The 27775-nt window shown below is 42.3% G+C and overlaps 1 protein-coding gene across 4 annotated transcripts; it reads right to left on the bottom strand.

The window, feature by feature from the left end:
• Positions 1-1066: 1066 nt before the first annotated feature.
• Positions 1067-26715, bottom strand: POLR3E (polymerase (RNA) III (DNA directed) polypeptide E (80kD)). 4 transcript variants are annotated; one of them, XM_010294655.1, is made up of 20 exons: positions 26632-26715; positions 25415-25465; positions 24010-24087; positions 22383-22498; positions 21977-22059; positions 21147-21254; positions 20610-20659; positions 20193-20312; positions 19539-19624; positions 18457-18501; positions 18281-18372; positions 17379-17499; positions 15742-15823; positions 13222-13281; positions 12084-12241; positions 11682-11746; positions 9613-10109; positions 4750-4827; positions 3708-3833; positions 1067-1549 (listed from the first exon to the last, which is right to left on the bottom strand). In XM_010294655.1, the coding sequence occupies exons 1-20, from the start codon at positions 26665-26667 to the stop codon at positions 1493-1495; spliced, it is 2109 nt and encodes a 702-aa protein (XP_010292957.1). In that variant the 5' UTR covers positions 26668-26715; the 3' UTR covers positions 1067-1492. The 4 variants fall into 4 exon arrangements, with proteins under 4 accessions (XP_010292957.1, XP_010292972.1, XP_010292965.1 ...); XM_010294663.1 differs by having other exon boundaries at positions 1493-1549; positions 3708-3770; XM_010294670.1 differs by lacking the exon at positions 25415-25465 and having other exon boundaries at positions 24010-24030; positions 26632-26667.
• Between the last annotated feature and the right edge of the window lie 1060 nt (positions 26716-27775).

Raw genomic sequence — 27775 nt, 5'->3', positions numbered from 1 at the left:
TCCTGGAGAGAAACTTTACAGATGCAGCCATAGGTAATGCTATGGCAGCAGGGCTGTATGAGGGAGTGTCAGCCATGGGTGCATGCAGCAGGCCCAGGCAAAGGCTGCAAAAGCTGCCTGAACTTACTTAAAACGCCTCCCAATAATAGTGACATAGTTAAACTCTTAACTAAGGTAGAGTTTAGCAGTTTAAAAATAGATATTTTCCACAGAAATGTGAAATGCCATAAGCATGGTAACAATATTCTTAGCCAATCTCATCTGGATTAACTACCTTAATCTGCTTATTTCAGTCAACAACTCAGCCTTCCTGAGCATAAGCAGATGAAATTAATAGAATCTCCTTGAGCTTCTCATGTGATGAAAATTATAGCAAAGAACACGAACAGTGAAGTAACAATGTTCTACAATGCTTACAGTAGGATGTTCCTTATCTTACTGCAGTCACGCTTCAATGATAAACCTGTAACGAAACGATCGGTTACTGCATCTTTTGCAACAGGCCCTTAGCTTGACAGCTACCTCTGGCTACCCCCTAAAGAACATAATGCAAGCAGGATGATGTAAAGCAGTTTACTATCTACCTCTAACCTCTGCTAAAACATTCCCGACCTCTCCTTCCTCCCTAAGCCTTCAGGCTATAAAAGGAGCAGGTGCAGCTTCCATTTCTTCTTGGACAAATACAAGACAGGGTAGAACTGACCTTCAAGATAAAATTTTATTTAAAAAAGTTACACAAAATAGAGGTTTTACATTGTTGCCATGTGATAATTACAGCTGGATACCATCCAGAGGGTGCACTCAGTTACTTACCTTGCTGTACTTGCATACACTAATGCAAAAAATCCCTCAAGACCTACACCAATAAAAGAAATCCAGTAGTTGTTCCACATCTGTTTCAAACGCAGGTACTTTTCCCAAATAACTCATTTCACAGACAACAGGAGAGAACAATTGCTATGTAGTACAAAGAAAGACACTGATTTTGCTCCCCCTCTCCCAGGCCTGACATTTCCATGAACATGACTACCTTCCCTTTATAAAAAGAGGGCTGCAAGGGCTATTGCAATGCTCAGGCTAAAGTATGAGCATCTAGGTATTTAACAAAAACTGGGATGTTTGTAAACAAATTTAATTTATTGGCATTACTTACAAAATAAAGTATTAGACCATGATGTTCCATCATGTCTGTGTCGGTATATGGTTTTATTTTTTGATAACGAAACAGAACGAGAATTGAAATACATCAGAAATCCCAGATTAATCACGCTGCAGACAGGGTTGTCTTCCTAGTTGCTCTTGTGCCTGGGTGGCCATGCAAACACGTGTGTGGGTATGTGGGATGTCAGTAACTGTCTGCAATGCCCACATGCCCCAAAGTGGGTCAGATCCTGCCCCACACTCCCGAGGCCACGGCATTACTCTGTCTGTGCCGCCCGCTGCAGGATTCCTCTTTCGTCCTGGAGATCACTCGTGACCACGACCACTCCTGTCACGATTGCACAGTCCCCTTAAGATACCACATTCCGCCATAGCTCACACAGCAGTCCTGGGGAGACAGGGAAAGTCCGTAAGGTCTTGGGAACCACTGTCTGGCTTTGGGACAATAAATGTGATCAGTAACAAAAGCCTCCTCTCCAGTGCACAAGAGAGCGCACGAATCCAGAGCAGCAGATTATCTCCAACCTGAAGACCATACAGCTTAAATGAAGATGACAAACAAAAGTGGGGGAAGGTTGAGAGGCCACAAGGAGGATAAACAATGCGATGGCAGCAAGAAACCAGGCTTTTTGGGGTCGAAGATGGGGATTGTGCAGAGGCCAGCTTAGGAGAGGTTGCGGGGAGGGGTGAAGACAAGAGGAACTCGCAGGTAAACATGGGCTGAAACTCAGGTGAGACTGAAGGGAGTAGCAGGAACGGGCTGGGGTGTGAAGGCAGGGTCCAGATCTGAAGCTTTTTAAGAAACGATGTTTTATAATAAACTGTCAAACCTCATAACCATGCTTTGGTATTCTGAACACACGCCTGCTAAGCTTACAGTGGGTAAGCACACAGCAAAGGAGTTCAGTAAGCTGGTTTTCTTGTGGTTCATTTTCTTATTTCTATTAGATGAGCACCAAGTCTCTTGAGTTCTAAGCTAACGGCTTCTCTTTCTTTTGCTCCCACCCTCCCACTTAGGTAATTCAACACAAGCTTAAGTACCACCACAGAATGGATGCTGTGGAGCTTAAAGGGAAAAAAAAACCACCCCTTTTTTTCTGAAGCCTTGGGACTTGCACATTGCAAAAACAAGAAATTAAATGTGGAGGCTAGGAAGAGGGTTTGCAGACTTGATCTGCAGATGCAAAAATACAAACTCTGTCAGTTTGTTCCGCTGTGTATCAAAAAAGAACACACGCAGATGGGGAAATCGGAGTCAAAAAATCCAATTTCACTCAAAGAGGAATCCAATCTCTTGTGGTTTAAAGAAGCCAGAAAATCCTCCTAGTTCATTAAATTGTGCTTCTAAATTTTATTTCAGAAACAAAGATAATTTCACTTACTTCTGTGACAAATGTATTCAAGGCAAAGAAGCCTGACACAACACAAGGCTGGTCACATGAAGACACTTACAGTCACTTATACTGACTTAGAGAAAAAGAGTCCCCGTTTTTTTAGGGCAAGGTATTTTTTCCAGAAATAGGTTATCTGTTAAATAGCAACAGCATCATGAAAAACTAGTATCAGGACATAGTCCAGATGTTCCAGGAGAGCTGATATTTGAGCTCATCTAGTCACTCGACAATCTCCCAGCAGAGGCAAGCCACATGAATACTGTCTAGCAGGCAGAAACATCTGAGCTTATTTTAAAACTAAGACAAACAGGTTCTTTCAAGCAAGACCAGTTTGCTTATTATCACAGCAACAGATCTGTAATTTTTCATATATGCTATTATTCCGTTTCCAGATCCCAATGTAATAAGGTACTTAAGTACTTGTCTCACTGAAGTGGGTTGACAGTGAGCAAAGGGCCAGCAACAATGATTAAAGTATTAAATTAGTTGGCAACTTTCTACTTAGCCATCCTGCATCGCTTTTAAAGCTTGTCAATCACGGCCTGTGTGGTCCTTACTTTATACCTTAAACTCCTTTAGCAAGTAAATGGTGCACCTTCAAAGACGGAGATGAAAGGATTCAAATAAACATTCACAATGAAATGTGTTAACTAGTACTTTGCCTGCTTGTTTTGGCTCGGGTTTCACTCTCTACACTGCTGCACGTCCTACTACAGAATAAAATGCATTTCCTTCTGAGTATGTGGCACTTGTGCTCCTCAGCATTAACCAACAGCAGTCAGATGGTAATATTCAGAACACTGTGCAGAACCCTCACCTCCTTCATGTTTAACTCCACATTATTTAAAAATAACTCTGAAGTATCACATTTACTACACTCTGGTGGTCCAAGTTGAGAAATAAAGATTTGTTGCAATAACACAAAATAATGTATGAGTCAAGATCACTACTCCTTTGAGGGAAAGACAGTAGAATGAGACAAGTGTATTTTTAAGAAAAGCTGAAAAACAGGCTCTGCCCATATTCCAACAACAATTGTTCTAGCATCCTTATCATTTGTCAATCCAAGGTAAAACATGATCCTTTGCTCAAAGCCAGCATTAAAAATTCATGTATTAATTGGATCAAACCCATAACTGAATAGAAACTTACCTTTAACACTCTATCCACCTCCTGCTTGTTTAGATCTTCTCCACATTCTTGACTCAACTGATTCTGGATGACATTCCTGCGCACTCGATAATTTTTTGAAAAGATTTCAAGCAAAACTTGGCGATGCTTTAAAAGAAAAAGTATCATAAATACAAAAAGAAGAACAATTATTCCTACATTTCTCTATATCAAAGCTGCATGTTCCTTTGTACAAAACATTCACTGAACTACATTAGAGGATTCTCGCTTTGTCATCCTGAAACCATCCCATATACATCTGCTCTCAAGCAGTGCCGCAGCCTCCGAGGGCTCTGCAGGCATCTCTCCATACCCCGTGGCTAGACCTGCAACCTATTCTGTGACCTGGGTGACCTCCAAAGGTACAAGAACATGCTGAAGAAGGGGCTGCAACATATTCCTCTCAAATGCTTTCACAGGAGTTCACGTGGTCCATTCCAGCCAGGAGGGTGGATACTGCTTGCGTCTTTCCTATAAAAGTGTATTTAGATCATGGACACATGAGTTACATTGTCCATCCACATTTTGTTAGGCGTCTTCCCTTTCACTTAATTTACTCTGATAGCAATTAAAATTCAGGAGATGCTTCCATATGCTGTAATAATCTCCTGTTCTAAAAATAAACAGATACATCAGGTAACAATATAATTTCCTCTCTGGCCAATGTTGCACTACAATCAAAAGGAAAAAAAAAAAAAGAAAAAATTGGACTGGGTCCTGGTGTGAGGAGAGAGAATCTTTTCTCCTTGAAGATTCAAAATTATTTGTATTCCACTGAGCTACTTACTGACATGTATTACCAATATGTTGTTTCTGCCCACACTGCCCTGGCTTGACACAGCAATGATCACCCTGTGAGCTAAGAGCTTCCTCTCAGCTGGAAATAAGTTGGTATTGAAAACTGGACACTTCAATAAGGAAAGAGGAAAACTACCTGCTGTATCACTTCCAGAAACATAAATTCAAACAATGCCAAATGCTGAATAAACATGTATTTGGGAATGTCACTTATTTTTATCTTTACCTGATCGTAAGTGTCACCGGCTTCCCAAAGTGCATAGACCTTTAGTTCATCTGGTGAAGCAGCAGTCTGTGGAGGAAACTGAGAACAAGAGGCTGTTAAAAATAACCATCTGTTTAATGAGTTCTGCTTAATGATTCCACGATACAGTATCCCTGGACACCTATTACTGAATCAAAAACGTCATTGCCATGTAATGAGAACTGCTGAAACAACATAAGCTCCTCTCCTGTTCCACACTCAAAGGGGTAACTTTGCTCTGGTAGCCCCTGTGCCTGCTCAGGCACGGCCTGTCCTGCAGCTGTGGGGCTGACACCTTCTCACAGGCCCTGATGACTTCAACAGAAACACCATCTGCATCAAACCTGTCCTGCTGGGTGATCCTGTGGCACAGAGATCCCGAATTAATGAGGGGGTAACCATGGCTTAGGGAATGGGAGGAGCACCATGGCACCCATGTGTGCCTTGATAGGCCCAAGATACGTTTGCCTGATGCTTCTGGTCATGGTGGGTAACCCACACCAGTATCATGGGCCCATCTGGCACACGATGGACCATTTCAGAGCTTTAAAAGGGAACTGCTGGGCAGGATGCTGTGAATTTTGCATGGGGACAGTTTCCCCTTGGACAAGGGACAGCTACCACATACCAGAAGAACAATCCCAGGGCTTGGATGTTAGGCGGTACCTCATGGCAAGACATCTAGATTTTTCGTGTCAGCAGAGTTTGCTTCCAGACCATCCAAAGCAGTATTCAACTCAGAGCACCAAGTGCATTGCAGGATCTTTCTGGAGGTTTTTACATTTACAGTGGAAGGTTTTAAAGATTCAGACTCTATCCTGTATTTTTCCGCTTCACTAATCCCAAGTCAGCATTACTAACAAGTTCTGTGCTGCTGCTGTATTTGCCATCTCTGTTTTGGGGCAGACTCCTGAACTGCAGAAGATCGAACGCTGATGACAATGAACCAGACACTTGCTCATTTCAGGCTCAAAAATTAAGTGGTTTTCTTCGGTTCCCCCCACCCCACCCACTGCGATGTGCCAAGCTAGAGAAATACATTTGTTTTTTCTGAGACAGAGGCTTCACATCCCTGCACACAGGAAGGAACACAACTGCCTGCCCTCCGTGCCCCAAACTCCTAAAAAAATAAAATACCATCCATTTGCCTTTACATTTCCCCTTGGAGCAGGGACTAATGAGCAGTGCTGGAATATGCCTTCACTCCTGACATGTCTCTTCCTGTCTGTCACTAACAATTTATTCCTTGCTAACCACCCAGATGACCTAAATCAATCATCTACGAAAAGCTAAAAAGCCGGTCCTGATTGTTCCAGTATCCCTCAATCCTGGCTGCTGGTATAAACCAAATCTTCCTCCCTCACACCCTGCCAAAAGACCTGTGCATCAAGAGTGAAAGATCAGCCTTTCCTTTCATGCTTTGGCTCCAATCTTACTGCAAAGGGGAAAAGTTTTGTCCAGTGGAAGCCACCTGGTGGGATTAGCAGCTTTGGTTCTCACATTGGTCCAAATGGCTGGAACATAGCAAGTTTCTTCCAGAACTCCTTCTTCCCAAGGTTTTACACTTGGTTTAGAGCCAGGATTCAGGTTTATTAGGCTCTCAATACCTGACATAGTTCTCTTCTTGTAAGGACACTCGCTTTTGAGGAATACTCTCTCTTCCGTGCTTTCATACGCAAGCACAGGTAAAATCAAATACTTCAGCTTCCCCGCAGGAAAAAGCTGCAGCAGGGAAGGCAAAACACAGGGCACCGGGAACACCCAGCCACGCACTGCCTCGCTCTGAGAAAGTCACTCAACACAGACCCCGAGTGCAAACTCCTCCTGCCTCAGCCACATGCCTGAAATGCAGCTGTGTTTATCTGACCATTCTGTGAGGAAACAGCTTCCAAACCAAACACAATGCTTATTTGGGAAGAAAACCCCACAGAATCTCCTCCTCTCGTCCAGCCTTACCCTGTAAACTGTTGCAAACACTGCTGCCAACAGCACTCTGCTCGCTTGCCACTGTCATACAGCCTGCCCACAGGAGCGGGAACTGCCATCAGTGACTCTTCAGAGACATGCTGCTCTGTCAAAACAGCTTTACTGCCTCGCTATCCCTTGTCCCTTAGCCATTTTGCATTTGTTAACTTAATCTCTCCAGCCTCACCTTGAAACAGCTCTCCCCTGCCTAAAATCCTTCTTTAAAATATTTGCCCCGTGCCCCTTCCTGCTCTAAGCCCCCAGAACTAGTGCAGGGCTTTTAGGAGATGAACTGCTGCCCAAGTCCACAGGACTGCCACATTAAAACGGAAGCTCTCGGGGAGGAGCCCTTGGCTTTGAGATGTGTCTCACTCAAGCACTGAGCACATCCTAAAAATAGCCACTGCCAAGCAGTCTCGCATTATAGCTAAACCAGACTGAAAGGGGCTCAGACTGCTAGAAAAAAAACCTTATCAGCTGGAATAATCCTGGAGGTAAACTGCTGAGTTTACCTCTCCAGAAGCCTGGCACCGGTACTGGTCCGAAAGGCTCACCGTAAGCGCAGGGCTGCATTCCTTTCCTGCTACGCTAGGCAGGACAGCAGCAATGTTTACATCATTTCCTGATGCCTCAAAAATATCCTCAAGATTTGGGCAGAACTTTACCACTCCATGGACCATGGGAAGGGAACCAGCAGGAGCCAGCCACCCTCACACACCCCCACCGGTCTGCAGGAAATGGGTGCAGATACTGAGGAGCGAGATTCCCGCACAAACATTTCCTGTGAGGCTGGACATGGGCTCGGCCTGCCCAAGCTCCGGACACACGCACAGTGCTAGCCTCTGCGAGGATGCCTCTACTCGCCTTCTCTCTGACGGCAGCAGCAGCCCGCTGCGCTTGGGTGCATCTGCCCAGGATTCACTATTTCTTTGTGTGCTTTTCCCTCCCACTGGAGGACGCTACAAAGCGCAAGCAAGCACAGCACCCTGCAGGCCTCCCCACGGCCTCATTTGCAGCTGGAGTGGCATCTCTTCTGCCTCCCCACAAGTACTATTTATCTCATACCCTGGGTGCAGTTGGTCAGCTTTATAAAAGGCTGCATTCCCCTGGTAAGGTTTCAATTGCCATTTTCAGCAACATGTTTTCTATAATAGGGCAGTATGCAAGCCAAGAGTGCCTTCACCCCCCACAGAACATCATTTTAATTACCTCAGATCATTGATTTTTATCACCAAAGCACTTTCAATTACAGAAAGCTAATGAGCAACTATGAAATCCCACACTAAACAACCCTCCAGGCTTTCCCTGAGCTCAGGCGTCTTCATCGGGTCCAGGGGAACAATCAAGAAATACCGAAGTGTACGAGCCCATGGAGTAAAACCAGCCCTGGCACCTTTGCCATCCACACAGAGCATCAGGGGGAGGCTTGGGGGTAACGATTTACGTTGCTGATAACAGTACAGGCTTATACAGGCTCCTGTACAAGATTTCAAATTTTGCAGTAAATTCTGGGTCAGCAGAACTGAAACTTACACCAGACCTCCAGCAAGAGACGTTCCAGTGACCTCTTCTACACCTCTGCAGGTCTCCTGCGACAGGGTTTTCCAGACAGAAGGAAGTTCCCAACGACCTCTCTTCAGGAGGATTTTATTTTGGTTGTTTTTTGAAAAAAGAAACTACCCCACTTTCACTCCTCACAGGCTTTAAGCAAAGAGTGGATGAAATAATTTCCCAAATCCCCCAATTTCCAAAGCAAACAAGTCCCAGTCCCAAGTAATAGAGCAGCAATGACCTCAGCCATTTACCATCAGCATGGCAAATGCATACATTACACCACCTACAAAGGAGAGCCTAGCCAGCACTAAGAGGCAGTTCCAGGCAAACATCATCCCAGGACTTGGAAGCTGTCAAGAGAAAGCAGAAAGTACCAAAACTGATGGTCTCCCTAGTGGCATTTCAAGTCTGTTACTTGATCCCCATGTGCCACAACATGTACTTTGCACACAAATTAATGTTATTTCTGCACCACCCCTGCCCCGCAAGCAACCCTTACTCCTCAGCTGGGTTTTGAGTCCCATGCTCCAGACTCTCTCATCAGCCTGCCTGCTTCCTCCTCTTTCCACCTTGCTTGCTCTTTCGAACACTTCACAGGTGTCTCTTCCTCTCTCCCCAAAGGCAGCTCACTCCCAAGCTCTTCCTGGTTGCAACCCAACCAGCACTGCCACATGTCTTGTAAAATTATTTTCCTTGTAGGCTCTTTCCCATAATGCCAAATTCCTTTTCCTCTCCTAAGCAACCTACTGTCACACAAACCTGGTTCTGTCTCAGCCAATCACACATGTCATTTCCAAAAAGGCAAAGAAACAAGGATACCCCTGCACAGTCTAGGAGGAAAAGGACTGACCCAAGAAAGCTGCTGCAGATATGGTTTGTCACTTCCCAGAGGGCTCTGCCTTGCAACTCCAAGGCAGTCAATGGCACCTTTCCCCCGCAACTGCATCCCTGTCCCCGAGAGAAGGAGCTTGTGCAACTCTAGGAGAGCTCATGGGAATCTGGGACTGCCTTAGATCATGTCAACAGGAGCCAGTTGGGACAGTGAGTCACCACAGCCCAACAGCTTAGGCATGGAAACAGAGCCTCAAAGACAACTAAGCTATGCAGCACACCACAGAGCAAAGAAAGCAGAGTGCAGGGCCTGCCAGAAGGAGGACACCAGCCAAACCTCCAGCAGCTTCAACATATCCAATATCGGACAGTTACTCAGAGCACATCTGTTCTTCTGGTCCACCAGCACAGGACACAAACACTTCATAGCTCAGAAGTTTAACTGTCCCCCCAATCCCTCCTCCCCAAAGCACACCAAGGGAAAAACATACTTACAGGCACCAAAATCTGTTTGCAGCCAGTGTCCAACACCATGTCCTGTAACATTTTGTCTGAAATGCCACTGAACAACGTATGTCCTGGAGGCAGACTGGCTAAATGAAGGTTAAATAACCGTTTAAGCTCACTCAGGGTGAGTACAAATTGTTTCTTAAACGTTGACGACACAAATGCCTTCAGTTCTTGGGCTACCCGGTCAATGCAGCCTCCAGGCAAGTGGCCGTTTAAAGAGTCCGTGGAGTCCTCCTCTGCATGGAGGCCGTTGACAATGCCGTTGTTCATGCCATCATAAGCTGAGGTATCCATCAGCTCCTCATCACTCACAGGCTCCTCTTTAATACGGATATTGGAAACATCCATCTTGGCTGAAGTGTCATTTGATTTCATCTCTGCCTTTTGCTTCTGGAACTCCTTCTCCAGCTGCCCATAGTTCTGCCTGACTTTTGCTTTAGCCTTGTTGACTCTTTGCTCCCCAGAAACCAGCAACGGATGAGCTAGTAAGAAACAAAAGACACCATAAATCTCACCATAACCAGGGCTCCAGTCTTGCACAATGTTTCTTGAAGGGCTCATAGTGAAATAAAACCAGGAAACATCATCTGCTTGTGAAATCTAAGGCATAAACCCAGTTGATTAGACTTTACTTTAGTTTTGGGTTTTTTTGTGGGGTTTTTGTTGTTTCTTTTTCTTTTTTTGGGAGGGGAGGAGAGGGTCGTGTTTGTTTTTTTGAAAGATAAACATGTTGACAGTTGTAAGCCAGATGCTTGGGGAAGGGTGTTCCAGTCAAAGAACCTTAAGCAAAGACAAAGTGCACTTGTTCAATCACTAGGGCCTTTTCTGCAAATCAGGAAACCAGGATATAAACTGCTTATACATCTCTACTCATAACCCAAATGCTTCTTTGCCCAACAACTTTTTTTTTTTTTTTTTATTAGAGTATCTAGTGGCTGGTGGGGCCTGCTGCAGCCACTGACAGAGCCAGCACAAGGATGTCCTATAGGTACAACAGTGGACCTGAACACCCTTTTAGCATGAGGTGCACCGTATGAAAGTCTGAGACCCGCTTCTTAGTACTACCCAGTGATGGTGAGAAAGGGACAGGAGGGAGGTCCTTTCCCATGCAATCCTGCACCTCTTCCCCTGTGTCCGTTCCTCACCCAGCTATACAAAGGTGAAAGGAAGGGGCATGTTGGCAGCAGAGGATTCCCGTCTCAACGCCAAAGGAAGGAGTGCTGTGTTTAAGGCAAAAGCATGCACAGCACACATACTATTATCTTCTCTGCTGTTAGGCTCACTAATCCTCTCCAAATAACCCAACACCTAATCCTTCCGAGCAGATCAGACACAGGGTATTGAAATGGATTCATATGCTCATTTGTCAGTTCTGCTTATACTCTTCACTGGCTCCAGTGCCTGGAAATGAGCCAAATGCCTAGTTAAAAATCTCTGGAATCTCAAGTTTTCACAATCTTTTAGGATTATGGAGAAGATATTTTAATATTCTCACTGGCATCCGTGGTGAAGGATGTCAAAAAGAGAAGGCTTCACACCTCCTTACAGCCCCCTGTCAAACACATTCTTCATTAATTGCTCAACCCTTGACCACACCACAGAGAGCCCAGTGCAAATCAGGGGAAATAAAAAAAAATCACCTCATGCACATTAGCTTGCAAACTGAGAGGTGAGAATTAATTGTGCATGGGCGCTGTCCTCTCTTCAGGAGCTGCTTACACCCTTACACCATACAAGCTGCCTTAAATGAAGAACTGGGTAACAGAACCAGCGGATTTTATACTGTCAAATAGTGACTCCCCAGTGCCAAGGAATCCTCTCTGGCCTACTACAAGGATGCTACAGTAAGCTTGTGTCACCCCAACATCAGTGATGTTAGTACAGACCAAGATCTTTCTCAAATAATCCAGAGGAAATTGCAAGAAAGGAAGAATATTAAACAAAACAAGACCAGTCCCCACCACATTCAAAACAAGAGAGGAACTCCAAAACACCACCAAAGAATAAGGAGGGATACATGTACTTTAAGATGATCCATGCACAATTCCATTTACCTGATTGTGCCTCTTGTTTCTTTGGTGTCAAGTGCTCCTTTAAGAGATTATAGACCTTTTCTAATCTGAAAGACAAAGATAAAATATACCAGGACAGTTTCAGTTGTTATGCCTGCATGCAGCCATGCCAGCTTTAGCCATTAGCTGAAGTGTTCACTAGTGTTCTAGTGTTCACATAAGTGGTCATTACTGTTCTAGAGCACTCAATTTCTCCAGGGAGCCAAGGAACAGGAATGACTTGAATGATGCAGTGACACACCCCACCACACGACTGCCTGGTGACTGTGAAGGAGAAACCTTCAGTGCAATACAGATCAAATTATCTATCAATGTCTACAGAAACTTTGTACTAGATAGTTCTCTGTTTTTAGCTTATTCCCCACAATAAAACAAGTCATTTACTTGGCCTGAATGCCCATCCACAGCATATGTTGCCTCTGAACTATATCTGGATGCTTCTTAACAAAGTCTTCATCATAAGGCAGCATGAACTCCCAACCTTTGTTTATTCTTGCCACAGACATGTGCTCTAAGAAATCTTTCACATCTTCTGGACAAAGCTAAAAGAAAAAAACATAAATATGGAAGTCAATTTACATAGGACACATACAGCCATGCAGCAATGGGTATTGTTCCATAAGACAGGAAGAGTTGGGCTGATTTGGCATGTATGGGGCACCTCCATGAATACACACCCAACTAAGTCAGAGATACTCTGCAGCACCAACACTTTCACACAATGTTAAAAGCACAGGACTTCAGAGAGCAGTGATGACTAATCACCTGAGAGTCAAATAGCTCATGGCATGTTTTATGAAGAAAAGGGAGTTTCCAAACTGAGATGAAAAGACTCTTGTGACGAGAAGTATATTCTACAATGTTAATCTTATTTTAGAGCTGCAGGTTAGACATGCTGCCCCTACACATGCACAGCTTTTATGCAGCACTGGATCTTACATTCCAAAAATAGATGGTCTGTGCATAAACAGATTTGTGTTTTATCATCTTACTGCATTTTAAGGAAATTATTTTGTCCACTTAATGTTTCTCATTCATTTGGCAGTTTTGACAGAATATTCAGGTGCCTGAGTTGCTTTAAAGCTTTTATTCAATATTGACAACTGACAAATACCAACAGAAGAGTTGCTCTTTTGTAACACACCCACAGCAGAGTAGCTAGTGTGGACTGCACAAGCACTCAGCTGCTTTGGTGTACAAACAGTTTGCTTAATTCAAACTGTGTCCAGCTTTCCACAGAAACACAGGAGACGACAAGATGCATTCCAGTGGCTCAACTACAAGGACAGTCAGATCCTGTGGAGTTGTGGTAACTGGGGAGCTGCATACTTAAAAGAGTATGTATCTATACCTATTCCAAAGTGAAGGCATACCTGGTGAACAACACTGCAAGTCAGCAGTAATGCTGACACCGTGAACCTGAGAAAAGGCTTGCAGCAGCATCCACTATTGCCCTACAGACAATGCCCAACACTTGCCACCAACTTCTGATTTAGGTAGAAAAAAAAAAAACACCACTCACTTTCGTAACTGCTGCCACTTCCTTTCTCACAACCCAGCGGTCCTGTGTAAACTTCCACATCTAGGAAGGGAAAGAAGGAGAAAAACCCAGTAACTGTATTTAGCAGTTGCTTTACTGAAGTTGTAGTAATGACCCTGTTCAATGATGTTACGAGAAAAAGGGAAACTCCATTCCTTTCAGCAATGTGGAAGTAGGCAATTATCAGCCAGGTAGTGGGAAAACACTCTCTGGCCTCTTGTGTCCTCAAATGGCCATTAACACAGTATCAAAATCTTTGAGTGTCTATGGTTTGCCTTGGTGAACCTATGACTACACAAGCTATGAAGAATCTCTTGAAATTAAACTCCAGTTAGCTTCCAAAAAAAAACCAAAACCCCCACTGCAGAGATGCTGGAACTCTGTAAGTCACACCTGAGGGTCAGCTTCTCACACACCTGTCAACTTAAAGAAACTCTTCATCCAATTCTGTTAATGTAGGGGCCAGTAGAGGCTGGTGACTCTTGTCTTTCTGGAGCACACAGCGCCCTGGAAAGTGCCCATTCCCTTCTTCAATGCACATCACATCACTTACAGTTATGCTGAGATGTCCTGCCACTCAAATACTCATCCCTAACCAAGGAAAAGCCAGGTGCTTTGCAGAGCAGCTCCTAAGGTCTAACATCCTGAGAGGCAGCTGCTGAGAACAGGCTTACAGGATACATGAGGACTTGGGCAGGACACCGTCTGAATATGACCTTTGATTTCCTCCCGTCTCCATTTAAATAGACTACAACCTCTTTTAGTCTGTGTGGATAATAACGTTGTGAAAAATTATAAAATCTCACTGCCAATTTCTTCCTGCCCTACAATGTCATCTATGCACCCTTTTCTCTGATTCAGCTTCTCTCTGCCCACAAACACACAAAACCACCATGGTCACTTTAGGGCACCGAGCATTTCTGTTTTAAAGCACAAGAAGCTGCTGTCCAAAGGAAGTAGATCTATCAGCTCTCCTTGCACACAATTCTGAGGCAGCCATTTCTCATTAGACCTTTTACCCTCAACTAGAGCCAATGTCCTCTGAATTTATTATGTGAGAATCTGGGAAAAAAACAGAAGCTTTCAGAAAAGACACAAATTACTTTTCCTCCTCCTCCCCAAAGTACAGTGTGGAACAGGTGGACACTAAAAGTCACTCGTGGCCATAAATATTTTTTAACCTTATTAATTGACTTACACAAATATATACAAGGTAATAAAGTTCTAATAAAGTTCATTTTTTAAGCTTTTTTCCTCCACAGATGCAATACAGCACTACATGCTATTTCTGAGCCTTATGACCAGACATTTCACCCTGTCTGAAAGCCAGAAGTATCAATGCTTTCTATTGTCTAACATTTTAACTTTTTCGCTGTTGTGGAGCTAATCAGCAATTACTTGCCTTTAAGATCAACACAAATCCATTTCTCATGCAAGGTATTTTTGACATAATTCAAATGAAAATAATTTATCTTTATATTTTAATTGCTAACACACTACCACTTACTTCACTGAGCATAATAATTTCTGGTCTCTAGAACTTTATGCATGACATGTCACCTAGTCTGCTGTGTCCTAAAGACTTATGTCACTGTGTCGCACCTGAACCCAGGTCTCCATATGGCAGTGTCTTGGTCAAACATCAAGACACAATAAAAAGTCCCTTTCAATCACCATCAGTTTTATCTTCCACTAGTACAGATATTACTAAGGTTAATAGCCTTAAAGTCTCTTGCACAGCATGCTCCTGTTCAGAGCTAAAGCTCATAAACAAACTTTGCAAACAAGGGAACAGTCAGGTCTAACTGAAAAGAATGACAGCAATGCACCCATCAGCTTCTCTTTGATGGGGTGGAAGCCATAAACTGAATATGAACTTGGGAACCACTTAGGAACTTAATTCTTTCCATGGTTAGCAAAAATAAAAACAATGCAGAGGTTGTTCCTTTTTGCTGTGGTTATGCGTCTGTTTACAAGACCTGTATTCATTTCAACTTCCATGTGCAGCTACTGCTCACAAAAGGTGCCTAGGATCAAAGTCCTTTCACTGATTAGCAGTTCTGGGGAATAAAGTCCTTTTTAAAGAACAACAGTGTATGCTCAGGGAGCACAAGGCTTACCCACACTGCCCTCCTGAGACCTCATGGTCCTGAGCCCACGGAAATATATCTGGAGGAAACAAGCACTTTATTATCCAGTCCTGGCTTTTCTGTAAGCCCTGCACTGTGGGGGCTGTGTGATAGTGGCTCTACAGCATGTATTAGAAAGGGATGAATACTGTTAATGACAGATGATCTGAACCTGCCAGCCAGCCACAACGTCAATCTACACCAACACTCCCATGACAGACTTGTAACAACACCTTCAGGATTAAAGTACAAATAATTTCTTTGGAGGAAACGCCGTATTGCAGTAAAGCAGCAGAGTTTTGCAATGCTGTGGCCTCTGAGGCAAACTTTACCTGTGTTTTCCTCTAAGAACACCACACACTTTTATACTTACAACAAAATCTCTCCCTCTGCAGAGCACTTCTGCAGGGACTCCACTATGTGGACTAGAAGTATCTTTTGGGTAGAGGACATCACTGTTAATTAAAAAGGAAGATTGATTAGTTACTAGGTATTCCAGGAAAATGGCACTGGTGAAGATTAACATAACAAACATGTCCTCACTCTTCTGCAGTTAAATTATACCTTTATCCAAAGCATGGATATTCATTAAAGGAGTTAATATTGGTGTAATTACACCACTGCAATTACACTAGTGCAAAAAGGCTTACACCAGCAAGCATAGCCTTGTGGCTAGCAGATGCGTGCAACCCAGGTACAAGCTCTGCTTTGTTCTTGCAAAGCCTATCCTCCCTGGATCAGTGTAAACAAGACCAGAATGATCTTAAGAAATGCTTAGGCTAACCTGGTAGGCAGCCTTGAAGGCAGCATTTAGCCAAAATGCTGATGTATGGGCATATGGGGTTTTTATTTACTTCCCAGCAATCAAAGGCTTAAGAGAACACTGCTACAAAATGTCATGCTCGAACCAAACAGCCCTGAGACCAACACCATCCTGTGTCCTCGTCTGCTTGCAAGACCAAATGGATAACATTTGTTAGCATGGTCTCCAAAGCCTCAAAGAAACCCAGGTTCATGATCTTGTTCCTACTCAGGCTGAAGAAATGGGTCCCCTCTCCATTTAAAGCTCTGATGTGTGCATGTGCTGCTCTGTGCCCAACCATCCGAAACATGTCACATCTACTAGAGATACACACATCCTCCTCGGACTAGTAGCAAAGAAGCAGCTATAACATAAAAACAATCTGAATGCTAATATACTGTCTTTTAACTTGCTTCCAGCTTCCTTCTGGAATGGCTGGAGGGACATGTAAAAACTTTCACATTGCTAATACAGGCCTGTATCACAATAGCTGAAACACATCCTGCTAACAGACTTGGACTGGTAGCCGGTGCCACTCATCTTAACACAGAGAGCTGTAATTCTCTGCATGCAGTGCTCCACCCAGGTAAAAAAAAAATCATACTGCACTTTAGACTTCAATTCCCAGTGGGATACTTTATCCTAACAAACAGGAGGATGATACAGAATCCATTTCACGTGGTACACTCAGTACCCCACGCTTGATTTATTAAGCAGGTATTGCCTTCTAGAGGGTAGCTATCAGCTGACAAGAGCAGCATCCATTGATCAACAGCAGGGTGACTGCACCAAGATCTTTCTTTGAATTTAGCTAAGAAATACTATAGCTGACATTGGTTTAATTTTCTATGTTTATATTTGACACTAATCTCTGGAAGAATTTGGGACAGTTCTCTCACAAAAGAACACGAGTGAAGACAACATCAAAAACCTGACATAACTTAAATGCAAATACAGATTACATCACTGCTCAGCCATAATTTGAGCTGAGTAAAGTACTAAGATACTACCTTTTAACATCAGCACTTTGAATTTTCAGTATCTGCTTGCACTAAAAAGCATCAAACATTAAATTAAGATTTTACAGTACTGTGACTTAAGAACATGGCTACTTTGGGACACAAGGAAGATGAGTATATAAAATCCATTGTTCTGATCCTCTCCTTAAAGCAGAAAAGCATGTCCCAGTAACAAAGAGGAGCCATTACCTCTTCACCACCCAGTTTCCCTGGACCAGCATTGCCACCTGCTGTATGCAGCGGAGAACTGCCGTAGAGTCAGTCCCAGAGCCTAGCAGACTCATCAGATTTGCAAATGGCATGACCTTCACTGAAAGGCAAAATACACACCAGATTAAGGGTTTCTTCAGTGCACATGATACAGAAATTTATAAATCTAGGATACTATGATTTATGTTGAAGTTCATGGTCAAAGCTGTATCTTTGAAAAAAACCAAAAACCTAAGTTCTACTAAGTCCCTCACCGCACTACAGTCAGCATCTGTTCTAAAAATATCTGCTAGTGTTGCATTAAAGTTGGTTAGCTTAATTGATCCCAAATGAATGCATTAATAAAATTAAATATCTACACCTTTGGCAATATTTGGAAAGAGAGACACCTGACAAAGACAGGAAGGTCCTGAGGCAAAGTCCTCAGGATTTGCTCTCAACAGATAGTAACTCTGAAGAGACAAAATAAAATTCCCAGATGACACTCATGAAGTGTGTATTACTGACAACTTCCCAGAAAATGCCAAAGTGCAGCTTGTTTCATTAACCTTCAACTTACAATTCACACTCAGATCCCACATTCCAGGAGATACCTGCTGAAATAGATGTCTCCAGAAAGCTATCCTCAGATTAGAAATTATTCTAAGAGTAAGTTGACTGCAGACCTACAAAGCAGCAGTCAGATCTGCTGTTACTACTCTTCTCTGCACAGCAGGTCTTAAGGAAAGTTTCGCTCAGGATTTGCATTCCTCACAGAACCACAGAGCCAGCCAGACTCTCGTCTGGTGGCTGACAGAACTGATACTACTAGGAAAGGCACCTTATCTGAGGCAATTAGAGGTCACAAAGTAAAGTGTAAACGTATTGCAAAAGCTACAAACCATTCTTCATCAGGATCTTAATCTGATCAGCAAGGGGTAAAGTTCTCAGCTGGGCCATAGAAAGCACATTGCTTGGAGCCATTGGTTTGTCACTGCAGATAAACAAGCAGAGTTGCAGCCCATGAAAAAGAGCATCCGGCCAATATGGACTTTGAACATTCTGTACAAATACTTACTTCTCTTCCTCTACACTTGGAGGCATCAGCATCATTAAATATTCACTAGAAGAAAAGAAAACACATCCTTAAAATGCTTGTCTTGGGACTTGGCAGGTTTAAGTACAGTTATTTCTTGCTTAGAGCAATCCTACTTGTGTGAACCTACAAAACAAACATTAGCCTGAAAAAGACAGCTCTCCCCTTTCCTCTCCCATCTTCCTCCATAAATTCAGTACTACTAAAAGCTATTGACATTCATCTGCCTGAAGAGAAGGTATGAAATAAATGGGAGTCAGAATCACAGCTCTTCTGTACAGAAGAGAGGTTCAAACAGAGGAACTACAAGAGTAAATACATTAAAACAGGTGTTCTGCCACAGCAGTAAGAGGGATCATGTGAAGTCCTGTAGACACAGAGAATCAGGCCAGCAACAAGCAAAACGTCTTTCCCACCCATGTAATTACCAATGTCTGTGAGGAAAGAATCAGATCCAAAAGACTTCTCAGAACACGTAGCACCGTTCCACTGAGACGTTAAATGTTAAGAAAAACACACCCACACAATTAGGGAGAGTCTCTACCACTTTCCTATTACTTGGGCCATGGCTGTATCAGATTACAGGGAAGCTTTAGTACTGACTGCATCATGGGAAGATTCCTGTATAGCTGCAGTCACCAAGAAACAAAACCAAACAAGCTTCAAGTACGTTCAGGTGTCTCTCTCGAATCAGAAGAAAAAGTTTTGTAAGATTTGCTAACAACAGAAGTTATTGGTTACAGAGTTTTAATTTATTTTAACCAGCAGGAGCTTTTGTTTTACTTTTCCTTTACAGTATTCACAATCCCAGAAATGCAGGGTTGCAGTAACATACAAGTGGCCAAGTGAAATAAACTAGTTTTAATCTCAGAGTACAGGGAAACAAAGAAAGCAACCTGAATAAGTTGAAGGCTAGTTCGTTTCTGTATTTTTTAAACAATTCAATTTTTTATCATGGATAGAAATATCACAGAGCAGACTTCTAAAGAATACACCTGCTTACTACTCTGAAAACAATCCCAACAAATTACTGCAATTTCTGTAGGAAACCATTAAACCATTACCTGGGAGATTTAATTAATTCTGTGTTTTCAGCAAGGCTGTGACCTTGACTAAATAAATACTGGCGCTCATGTTCCGAACGGCTATCCTGGAGATACGGAAAAAAAGAAGAGTCACTCCCACATACTGAAAACATACAAAATGCCAGAGAGCTGGATTCCTCATTCCAAACTGTGACCACCCTGTCATTACTGCACCATTCAAGTGTTCCACATCACTGACTGATGCTCTGTTTTCACTTTCTTGAACGATGCTCACATGATGTGGGAACACTTCAGTTGCTATGACTTCAAAATCTCCTGACAGACATGCATGTGGGTCAGACAAACAGGATTTCTGACACTCAACTGACTGGGTTCCCCAAGTCTTTTACAAAGTCCATTTCATAATCCAAGACCTGAGTAATTCTTGTACTCAGACCGCCCTTCATAATTTTCCAACTCAGTTTTAAACCTTTTCCAGCGCGGAGACCCCAAAGCATTATCCAGTGCCTGAGGTACAGAGCACCACAGGGTCTGTTCAAGCCTACAGACCTACTTTTCTTCATTACCTTTTGATGATTCCCTGATTCTCATGGGCCCAGATTTAAAAACATTTCTAGACTTGGCTGAGCCTTCAGGCCCAGGCAGCCTCCTCAGCAACCAGCACACACCTACCTTCAAGCCATAATAATGTAGATGAATCCAGTGCTCTTCTGCTTGTCTCTTCTGCAGGAATTCATAGGACTGAACACGCCGTTGACGAGCTTGTTCGGTCTCAGGGCGGGAGAATCGTACCTAGAAAATTTGGGCATCATTAAATACAGTGCCAAAATCCTTGAAACCAAACACCTGCATTATTTATTTGTACATAAGTAACAGAAGCTAGGGGTCCTAGCTCAAATGAATCACTCCTTGCTGTCAGTGCCATCTTTATGCTTGTGCAACAAGTGCAAGTCCATCTTGCTTCCCCCCTCCCATGCCCAGGGTCACCAGGACTAGCTGAAGTTTCCTGTCCTTTCATTTGGGTGTGAATTGTCATGCTTTCTTGTGAACTGTTGACTGAACTATCATAAAAAGGTAGTTTGGACATACAGTAATCTGCTTAACATCATCTTCAGCTTCATCCTGGGATGAATCACCACCTGTCAAAAACCACAACAGAATAAACACACCACTGCAGTAAAAAAGCTAAAGCCAATCTGTAACTGTTTGGGAGCCCACGCAGGAAGAAAGCAGTACTAGGAACTACATCACCATGGGTTCAATCCTAGCTTGCCAAACTATGTGATGTACGACAGCACCACACTACTCCTGTGATAGGAGATACTGCTCCCATGAGCTTTGCAGTGCAACTTTTCAGTGGAAGTGGTGACACACTCCTTACTGCTGCCCTTTGACACTACCCACCACCTCCCATCCCTCTGACAATGCCCCCCCACAGTGCCCACAAAAGCATTTATGCAACTACACTGAAAATAAGATCAGTGAAACAATCTGAGAAACAGCCTTATAATTGGTATGTTGTTATAATAAACACCTTCAGAATATATAACTTCTCTTATCAGTACAATTATAGAGAGAACTTGTATCTCACCTACCAAAAGAAAATGCAACTCATGGAGCCCTTACCTTCATTAGCAGCTTCTCTTTCTCGGTGTTTTGCATCAGCCTTGTCCAAGTAGGTGAAGCTTGGCCTCAGCTGAAGAATTCCATGTAGTGGAGTCAGGTGAAGTTCACCTGAACAAGAGAATTAACGTTGGTTAAAATTAGTTTTTTTTCCACTGCAAAAGGACAGCACTTTTCGTTATCTCACTATCTCTGTAAAGGCACAGCTTAAATTGAACATAAGTATTTAATACAGTAAAACGTAGAAAGGGACTGAAGTAAAAAATTCATCCAGTGCTCAGGATTTCAATGGAGTATGAAAGACCAAGACCTATTTCTGTTACTTTCCTTTGTGTGTTGAAACCAGATCTTGTAGACAGCCACATTCTTGCTCAGATCTGATCTATCCAAAAGGACACTCCTAGTAAAATACTATTCACTGATGACAATCTACGTATTTTCATCTGAAATGATCCTCTGATCAAAACTCTGTGATGGCATTAGGAGACAAGAAAGGGGCAAAAATGTTGAACAGGAAAATGAGACAGACAGAATTAGGAGGAGATAGTAATATAAATAATAATAATAAATTTATGCTACAAATGTGTATTATTTTAGGCCTCCATGCACTGTTAAGGTCCTGGAGGCATCTACAAACCCACAGTGTTCTCATATATTTACAATTTTGCTAGACCTTCTCAAGGACTCTGAGGACATTGATAAGGAAAAATTTTCCTTTCTTTAAAGGTGCGTCAATTAAAATCTAGGTTGAAAAAAGAAGAACAAATAGGTCTTATTTTAACCCTGAAATGAGCATGTTTCACTGACGTGAAGGGTAAGCAAAAGCAGCTTACCTTTTTTATAAACAGCAGCTGCATAACGGGAAACATTACTTGCAGCTTGCGAAGAGCAGAAAGTTTGCTTGTCCATCAGCTTCCTGCAGACAGATGAATGCTGTGAGATTGCATTCTACAGGCAATATGGCATACAGATGTTAAAGGTCTGAAATCACCAATTCTCAAAACGGAATATCAACAACTGCAGCAAATATGTATACTCATCTTTCTGTTTGCAATTCAGAATTCATGAAGCATACCAAAACATGTAGGTTACTTCCAAGAATTCTTCCTTTGTAAGTGTCTGAAGCACACCCCCAGACTGTACAGCCACTTGTTCTCACCTTTCTCACCTGAAGCCCTGGAGGACATACATACACCTATGCTCACCACAAAGGGAAATGAAGGCAAAGAGGACACCTACGAGGAATAGGTACTTGTTTCATCTGTACATGTGCCATCTACGTTGAGAGCAATCTGTTCTCCTTTGCTGCGACAGTAGTTAGGATTCAAAGTATCAATGGCCATTTCCAGTTCAACCTAAATAATATGAAAGACAGATAATTATCACGGCAGAACTCCAAACGTCAATTAAAATTCAATCTCACGCTTGCTAACATGTCCATAGGTTTATATCAAATTTAAATACATAAGCAGCATCATTCAAATCCATGGGGCAAATCTCATGCATGAAGTTGAGCATATATACATATGGGCTTTTGTAGGATGGGGACATTTTAACAATAGGGTAGAGATATATAAGCTCCCATGTAAATGAATGGGAGCAGAGAATGACAGTTCTTTAGGCAGCCTTGAAAAACACCTTCACTTTGTTGGATACCTTTCATTACATTATCAGTCTGGTTTACTTATCAGTGCAGATATTGCACAAACCTCCCCATCACTGAGGATCCATTCAGAATCTCTCAAACTTAAGGCATGTTTCCTTCTAGCTTGGGTACCAAGCAGCATAAAGTGATTATGTCCTCTTCAGAGGCAAAGGCCACGATTCTGGTAAGTTTGAAACTGTAGCACTTACCACTGACTTCATAATTATTCCTGATTTACGCTGTTCAAAGTACAGAAACAAGCTCCAAGCTTTTAGTTACACGGAGAACTATTCCTCTCCCCGAACTTTAAACTTCAGACAAATGTTCAAAAATAAGCATTTTCCTGCATAGTATTTCTCTTTATATACTATAACAATATAGTATATATTCTTTTTCAGGGTGTGCCAAAGCCCTTATCAATTTGTATATCACACCTATTGCCTCATTTTTTCTTACCCTTTACGTTACTCGTAAACTGCGCTAGTTACAAGTCCCTGGATGAGACAGCAGATTTACAAGTCTGCACAGGGATTACAATGCAAATGTTTGCTAATTTTAACAGAAAATTTCCTGAACACAACATGCATCCTAACTCCAAAGTTCACACAAGCACTCTCCTTAACATTTTGTTCTCCCAGAACAAAATCCTAGTATCACAGACATCTATTTCTGTGTTTTTTAAATCATGCATTTTACAATCATAGTTACCGTTCTGGGATACATTTGCAAGTAAGTGCAATCACTCTGGCTTTTGCTATACTTTCACTACCTGTACAACCCCACTGACTTCAAAAGGACTGCTCCCGATTCACAGCCAGGCAAGAGAGAAATCAAGACCTGCACTGTCACTGAAACACAGAGCATGCCTCCAAAACTCAATCCTTTTCTGAATATTGTGAAGACCTTTTAAATCAAGCTGTATTATCACAAGGATCTACAGGCTGAATTAGCATTAGTACCTACGTTTCCCTAAGTGACTCTATTTTATATCAAGAGAGTAGATTTTCCATCATAACTCTAATTTCTCTCTTTAATAAACTACTCTTATTCTAAACTCAACTCTACAGATACAACAGACTCTCCCATATGTCCAAGCACAGAGATCCAGTCCTGCAAGTATCTGCACAGTTACAACTGCTTAATAGCACAATGTGCTTTTCTTAAGTACATTCTGCACAACATAAAACACCTTTTACAGACAGGACTCAAATGACAACCAACCTTTTGCTGCTTTGGTTTTATCTTCGCTGATAAATGTGTAACATCATCATACGTCATGGAAGCTGGACGAATAGGATACTGGAAAACAAATCCATTTCATAAAATCCCTCTTCATTTATATATCAAAGAACTTCACAGAAATTAACTCAGTCTTCCCTGTCCCCTCACATGTAGATCCACTTGCCAGATGGATACAAGACAAGAAAAGACATTACTTGACTGATTTGTCAATCATCAGGGGATTTGGGAGTATGACCTAGAAAGCCTGTTGCTTTCCCCCTCACGTCCTCTGCTTTTGGCACTACACAACCCCCTTTCTGCCTCTCACATGCCACAATAAACTCCAAGAAAGGAAAATGGTACCACACATTAGTCCAGCAGAAAAAGGAAGTGTTAGAAGCAATTAAAACCCCATCCCTCAGCATTATGTCTCTGGAGAGTTATTACCTAAAAGTAAAATATTTGTGGGTTTACACAAGTAGCGTTAGCTTACAGGACATGTGCCACATGTAGCTAGTCAGGACACCATACACAGGTTTAGCTGCATAGGTCTCTTCTGAATTGTTTGGGAAAGCTGACAGGACAATGTGGCATCCAACTGAAATCTTCCAGCCATACCAGCATCCTGCTCAGAGCTGACATTTCTCCAGAACGCTCACAGGCCACATCACTAACCAATGCTCACTCTGGACATGGAGCAACTGTGGGTATCTCAGAGGCAAGGCCACAAGGGCTGGTCCAGCATGTCTGGCTGTCTCCAACCATGCTCTGCGGGCACATGCTGTGCAGTGGATCTGCACAGGAGGCAGTGGCCTTGCCAGTGAGCATCACTGGTTTATAATGAATGTTTCATCCTGCAGCTTCAAAAGACTTCCCATTTTGCACATGGGAGAAGTGAATCACAAGAATAAAATGATTAGACAAATTCAGTGGCATAATGGAAAATAGACCACTACCTTCCTAACATACTTCTACCTTCAATCACTAGTTAATCGCCACACATAAGGGGGCTCTTCCAATGACTCGCACTAACCCATGAATAATGATGATGTTGTCTTAAACAGGGCCAGTCCTAAAGAAATGTTTGTTCAGTAAAGATGGCAGAAATCAGTGATGACAGAAGATGGCTAAGAGACTGCAGATTTATTCAAACCATGATAAAAAGACAACATCTACTAAAAGCACTCCCTTAGGGTGGTTAAAGGGAGTGATTTAATGAAAAGTCTGTGCCATAAATGACCACTCCTCTCTTGGCAATGATTTAGTATTAAATGTTTCAACTGACTGAGACCCAAACAGGCTTGCCTATGTCCAAGGTCTTGGCAAGCTAAAGAAGTAAGGAAAGTTACTGCTCTTTGAATTTATTTTAAACAAACTATCACTGCATAAAAGTTAACTGAAATACCTGAAATAGATACAGCTTCTCCAGTAAACTTCTGGCCAGGAACACGTCAATCTAATAAGCAAAACAAACAGTTTTCATCAGATGCCACCGGTAACTGATGGAGCCTCAGATGAAAGTACAATCCCTAGAGCTCAAATACTGGACAATTTTATCTTTTCATTACAAACTCTAACATAAAACACAGGAAACAGGAAAGTTCATGACTCTCCTGCAAAGGTCTCCTCTTCGCTCATTTTGACATGAAATTCGGCAGTTGGCCTTTTTAGAAAACAAACAAAAAAAAACCCTCACTATGATGAGGCAGCAGACAGTGGCTCCAGTTTTATGTTTTCTCTCTGAGGAAACTTGGCAAACAAATCTGAAATGAAAGAGGTAAATTTCCTCTTTCACTTCAGAGGCTGACATGAATCTGTATCACCATCATAGAAAGATAAGGAAGTTCTCTCCTTGGCGGTATGACTGAAAGGTAACAGCATAACTAGTATTTTGTCATAAGAATTTTCTAAATTATACAAAAAAGAGACCCACATCCCAAATCTGATTCAAAATCAGCATTTGCCACCAGCACTGAAAATCCACAGATGTTTCATGAGTATCACATACAGAAGCTGCCATTTTAAATAACTTCAGATATACTCCTGACAATTCCCACTCCTCTTCTCATAGCTTTTCTCCTTATTATAAGCTTGCCCTTCCTTGTGTTTCTGGTGTGTAAATTCAGACATAAAATGAACAGCACACTGTGGCTACTCTTTGGGACATAGCAGTCCTTTACGGAAGTCCAGAATCAGAGCACAACTGCTTGTTTTAGCAGAAGGTATGAAACATTTTAGTTTCATACTTAACAGATATTAACTCATTAAAGTCATTCCCATTTTTTACAGCTCTTGGAGACATACAATAGAGTCACTGGAAACACACAGTGGTAGAAGCAAGTTCCCCACCTGTGTTCCTCTTCTGACATTGAAAAGTCACAAAGGGTGAAAAACCTGAGCTGAATCTGCCAACACGGACACCACTATTATGGCAAAATAGATACCATGAGCCACACACTTGGCCCACATAACATATTTCCTTGCACAGAGCAAGCCATTGGTTGTAAGACAACCACTGATGTTGATGACACATTGTTTCAGCAATGTAAGAACAGTGGTAACTAGAATAATAATAAAAAAAACCCCTCATGTACAACCACTGCTGCCACCAAGCAATTTTACCTCTTGTATAATTGGATCATCTTCTTCATTTGCCATGCTAGGATACTAAAAGCTTGTTCTTGGCTTATTCCTTGGCACAACCTGAAAGAAAACAGAAATGTCTTGAGTCATTACATCTGTGCCATATACCACATGTAGCCTACAGTATTTGATCAAATTAACTTGCTTCCTTTCAGTGGTAATCTGTTTTGTCTGTTTTTCGAAGGAATGTATGTTTTTGCATGGTCAGGTCCCTAATACTCCACAGTCTTGACTGCCTGCCACCAAATTTAGAAGACAAGCAAATGTATCAAAAATAGGTAAGTTCTTGTAACTCTTCTGAAACCCAGCAGTTATTTAAGAATGAGAGCACTAAATCAGTGCTCTACGTAAGGAACGACAGGACTTTTGTAGTTGCATAATGTATTTTATATACTGCATATAACACACAGGTAGAAGCTGCTTCTCCAGTCAGCACATCTACAGTGCACTGGCTGGTCAGTCAGAATGTGTGAGCTCTGAAACTGCCACAGCAGTCATCACTGTCACTAAGGACAGTGCCATACGGTTCACTAGCTTCCCTTCTCAGAAAAATTCCTTGAAAGCAGATAATGGAGAAAGCTGCCAGCTAAAGAGCTGGGAGAAGAAAAAAGCCTGCATAAAGCCTGTGCTTGGGACCAGACAACACTCTCACCTGTGAATGTGCTGACCTTGATTTCATCTACCTGACATGTTGCAGCCTCGTCTCCCAACCTACCACTGTATTGCTAAATGAGAGCTCTGAAATACACTCCTCAGCCTCTCTTGGAGTCCTTTGAAATCATCAGAACAAAAGATTTTACATCATAACTACACCAACTCCAAATAAAATACGACTCTGATATTAACTGGGGACTGGGTGCTCTAGAACAGAGAGTCGTCATGCTCCAGTGCTGGAGCCAGTGTCATGCCTGGTTCAGACCTTTGAATAAAAAATGATCCCTCAGCTAAAGCAACAACAGTTTTTCCCTGCTGAAATCAAACAAAAGGATTTACAAATTATTTGGGATGCCATTGCCACAACCTCAATTAGTCCAGATCATTTAAGACACTATTATCAGCCAGTACTGGTCAAGATAGGCATTAAAAAAAAAAGACCTCTCACAAACTGTCCAAGGAAAGTTTT

The sequence above is a fragment of the Phaethon lepturus genome, unplaced genomic scaffold (genome assembly GCF_000687285.1).
Source record: "Phaethon lepturus isolate BGI_N335 unplaced genomic scaffold, ASM68728v1 scaffold48060, whole genome shotgun sequence".
Lineage (NCBI taxonomy): Eukaryota > Metazoa > Chordata > Aves > Phaethontiformes > Phaethontidae > Phaethon > Phaethon lepturus.
This window is presented reverse-complemented; position numbering and strand designations above follow the sequence as displayed.